Genomic DNA, 4,429 nt, shown 5'->3' on the forward strand with positions numbered 1-4,429 from the left:
TACTTTTTCGGTCAAAAGTCACTTTCCTAATCAGTTCAGTAGTTGCATCAGGCATTTATGACTAGCAGAGACTCATGCAACAGTGCAATGAGTGTCTTCCTGAGATGTGATTTTGCCTTTAAGATCATACACTAACTTCCCTGGCAGTGTCTGCAGCCTGCACACTTTATGAACCTTCTTTTCTCATGCTTATCACAATTAGCACATCTTCCAAGCCAATTTAAAAAAAAGCCTTTACTGGCAATATATTATCACATATCACATCTTCCGCATCAGATGTATTAATCATGGTATTTGCAGAAGAAAATGATGTGGTTTAAAAACTTGAGCTTTGGGGACAACCATGAGCTGTTCTTTCACAAAGAAATCCACACTGTTTAACAAATATATCAAATAAAATTCACATTGTGTTATCAATGACTGTTTCCATCCCAATAATAGAAATTTAAATCTATTAATACTATCATTATGATCACTATTCAAGTGATTTTATATTTCCTTCTTTACTGATTACAGATTAAACATTAAAAAAAATCTAACATCCATAGTTAACATTAACAGTGTGGTTAAAAGTAAACTGATAAATAAAGTTGAAACTGTTGTTTACCCCATATTCAAAAACCTCCCAATTCAGAAAATAGAAATTAGGAATATCAATATGTCCAAAAACCTTTACACAAAATAAACAACAACCTTTAATAAAGACATCTTTGTTTTATGTGAACTTCACTCTTATCTATCAAAGGCTGACATGATGAGATATCTGTAGTGTTATTCTGTTGATTAAAACCTATGAAGAACGGATGAGAGGCACTCTTACGTGTTCTAGGTAGCTGGAGCCATCCCTCAAAATGCTTCATGTTCAAACTTGATGGTTAGGTGGGGGAGGAGTCTACTGTGTCACCACAAAGTACAGACTATGATGAAAATTAAATTACTCACACTCACATTTTCACACTTCCCACTGATGTCTCTCTGGCTGGTTGTTCAGGGCTCTGATGTTCTACTTGCCAGTGAACAACACTGAACTTGTTCTGCTGTTCTTCCCTTTTCTTTTGTTCGAATATATGTGGAATGTCTTGTTCAAATACATTATCTTTTAAAATAAATAATCCCTTTAACACCTTCCATTTATATCCAGCAACTCTTACTCTGCTAACACCCTATCTTTGGTCTGTCTTCATCACAATAACCATGGAAATCTTGATACCTTATGCTTTACCTGCTATAAATTAGAACTAGAACAAAATCTTTGTCTATTTTAGCCATATAACACAATAAAAAATCTACTTTTCTGCATTCCTTAACTGGTCTTTGATATATCAGTATAACAGCTCAAGGGAGCTCAGTGCATGATTTAAATTTTTTAATGACTGAAGATCTGTACTACGGACATTTGTGATAAGACTACTTGGGTCCCTTTAAATCTGGTCCAGCCAGCTTGGCCAACGCTTCCTGGGCCCCTAAGGTTCTCTAATATAGCAGGCAGAAATCAGACTATGCACATACACATATAACCAGGCAGATCTGTGTCCAGCTGTCCTGGGTGAGGGTACCTGGGCTTCTTCCTGTTCAACAAGCTCAGGTATTGGACTTCTAGTGTTCTAGTGTTCTTTAGTCTGGTCCAGCCAGCATTGGTTAGGGTTCCTGTGTCTCTCCCGGGAAATCAGACCATGAATCCTTAGACTGTAGGCTTTCACTTGTCTATGAAGGTCTGCGTTATACACTAACTTCCTCCTCTTCATATATTCTATGTCCTTTTTGTCTTGATAGTTCATGAAGTGGTCCATAAAAAGCCTTACCAGTCAGCACAGGGATTCCTTTTCATGTTATTCAGGTAAAATGATTACCATGACTGCACTATAAAAACTGTCTTTGAGAACACTGTCTGTCTCAAGTTTCCATGTGTTCGGGCATCTCAAGGATTGGGCTCTCACATACAGTTTGTGGTAAAATACTTGTACCAACAACAGGCTGCCAAGGTGCTGCTCCTACAGCTCCACCTCCCTGGAGAAGAATTTACCATTAATACTACAAAACCTAAATGTTACCTGAGAAATTGATTACTGATACAGGTCCTAGCTCTTACAATTAATATTTATAAGTATACTACATCTTTCATTGGCTTTACTCATTTACAGTATGAACACATGATAGGCAACAGAGACATAGAAGTGTATATTACAAATGGAAGTGGCATCTAACATATAGACAGTCCACAGAATAAATTACTAACAGCAATCCTATAAAACCTACTTGATGCCACCCTCCATGCCAGGCCTGAAGCCCTGGCCAAGTTCTGGTGTCTGTGCTGGAAATGGGCGGTTGTGACTGCTGTGCCTCGCTGATCTGGCAGGCTGCAAAAGTGGAAGGAAGCGTCTGCCAGTTGGCTGCAGTTTCTGGGTTCCAAGATGACAGGTTCCGCCAAGCTGGGTTTGCCTCCCAGCCCTCATCTTCTTGGTCTGTGATGCCTACATGTTCAGCAATGGTTGGGCATGCTAAGTCTGCCTGGTTGAGACCTGCCAGGAGGTGTGCTGCACTCAGCTCAGCAGGCAGAGGAGGAAGCACTGGCTGTTGTTGTGCTAGCTTATAAGATGCTTGTCTAACCATCTGTCTCCTTGAAAGCTCACAACCTACAGGAAATGACTGTCTGGGAAATGCTGCCTGCTTCTGCAGTATTTGGCGCTTTTGCTGAAGTCTGTGTTGGAATAACTGTTGCTGAAGGGGTTTAGTTACTGTATAATCAGAATCTTTAGAATTATCTTTGGCAAGTAGCTTTTGAGTAGTAAAACTGAGTGTATCTGGCAAAGACACTCTTTGCCTGACCAGAGGTGCTCGACTCATCTCATCAGAGCCAGCATACGAGTGTCTCCACTGACGACAGTACTGATAATGTTGTTGCTGTTGATACTGGTAGTGCTGTCGTGCTGTTGTCTCCTCACTTCCTGTGACAGCTGCTGCCTGGTACAGTGACGTGAGTGCCTGGTGCTCTTGCTGGACACTGTGAAGCTCCGTCAAGCCTCTTGCCTTCTCAGTGTCAATTAGTCTTTGGCGGAATGCAATGACTCCTTGCGTCACTAGCCCATCTGAGGCACGGCGACCCTCACGGAAGTTGACGGGGGATCGTGTGTGTGCTCTCTCCGTCGTCTCAGTGCTTGGGTCCAGCTGTGTTTGGGGCTGAATGGCTCGGAGCTGCGTTGCACCAGGCAGTGATGGCCGTGCAGTCAGGGATGCATGAGAACATGAGGAAAGAGAAGCCGCTAAATCCGGCTCCAGTTGGGACTCGAAGCTTTCAAACGTCGATTCTGTGCTGGTCACACTACCGAGTGGAGAATCTGTACCTTGGGAGGCTTCTGAAGACTGTTGTGAGGCACTCTTAATATTCTGCAACATACAGTGGTCTCTGCGAGTCATTCCAACAATTGAACTGCATTCTGAGTCGCACATGTCTGCTTCTACACCCTCATCTATGGAAGTGGAGGCACCAGTCTCGTTCTCTCTGTAACTCTTGCCAATCAGAGCCACTGGAATACCCATGCTCACAGGTACTGTGCTAGGATACCCTGTGAGGAATTCAGACTGTGATTCCTGACTCGGTTCTCTGAAGGGTGGCGACACATGTGGCGTGACACTTGTCGCCGCACCCTCCACCTCAGTCACGCCCCCACCCAGGCCCTCCCTCGGCGCCATGTTCTGAAAATTTGACACGGTGCTAAATGGAATATTGCCCTGCTCGCCTGGGATGGCTGGAAGCAGCCTGCCTGTGTGGCCATGGGGTCTGGCCATCAGCATGTCCTGAGAGATGAGGGGGCCGATGACACCGGCAGAGGTGGACTCTGTTGTGGCTGTACCGGACATGACGCTCCCAAGGGGACTGCTTGAGGAACCTGAGATAGGGCTTGTGTAGAGGTGTGCAGCCACAGGCGACGCCATGCCCGAGGGTCCTGTTGCGCACATCTTCCTCATAGCCGCCTCCGCCACGCTGGATGGCCGCCGCCGCTGCTGTTGCTCCAGCCCTGTGTGCTTCTCGCTGTGCAACGACGACCGATGCTGCTTCAGCTTCTCTAGCAGGAGCAGGTAGATGGCAGTGTAGTTGTCGTACGCTTCAGTGAGCAGGGACTAGAAGAAAATTGCAAATTTAGTTAGAAATTTGAAATCTCCCTAATGATGATGAGTAAGAAGGGAAAGAATGTGTAGATTGAATTTTCCCTTCCTAAAGAATTACATTAAACACCAGGCATTATTATGCCAATTAAAATATACAGTATGCAAATCAATAACCATATATCATTTTCATTAACTGTACACTATTATCCACTGGCCTTATCCATAACGGAAAAGAAACAAAAAAGAATGTGAGAGGAAAAGAGACAAATCATATTTACATCCTTTACAGTCCATAACTGTCTAGAAACATTTCCATAATTAT

The 4,429-nt window shown here is 43.6% G+C and overlaps 1 protein-coding gene across 1 annotated transcript in view; it reads right to left on the minus strand.

The window, feature by feature from the left end:
• Window positions 1-585: 585 nt before the first annotated feature.
• The window catches only part of LOC119594033 (serine/threonine-protein kinase SIK2-like), a gene marked incomplete in the record, with an annotated part of 32,330 nt that continues 28,486 nt past the window's right edge, over window positions 586-4,429 (minus strand). The window contains 2 exon segments of the mRNA XM_037943063.1: window positions 586-2,007; window positions 2,257-4,119. Of these exon segments, the coding sequence (XP_037798991.1) occupies window positions 1,894-2,007; window positions 2,257-4,119 (1,977 nt within the window).

Source organism: Penaeus monodon, chromosome 33 (assembly GCF_015228065.2).
Source record: "Penaeus monodon isolate SGIC_2016 chromosome 33, NSTDA_Pmon_1, whole genome shotgun sequence".
In the NCBI taxonomy this organism is placed as follows: Eukaryota; Metazoa; Arthropoda; class Malacostraca; order Decapoda; family Penaeidae; genus Penaeus; species Penaeus monodon.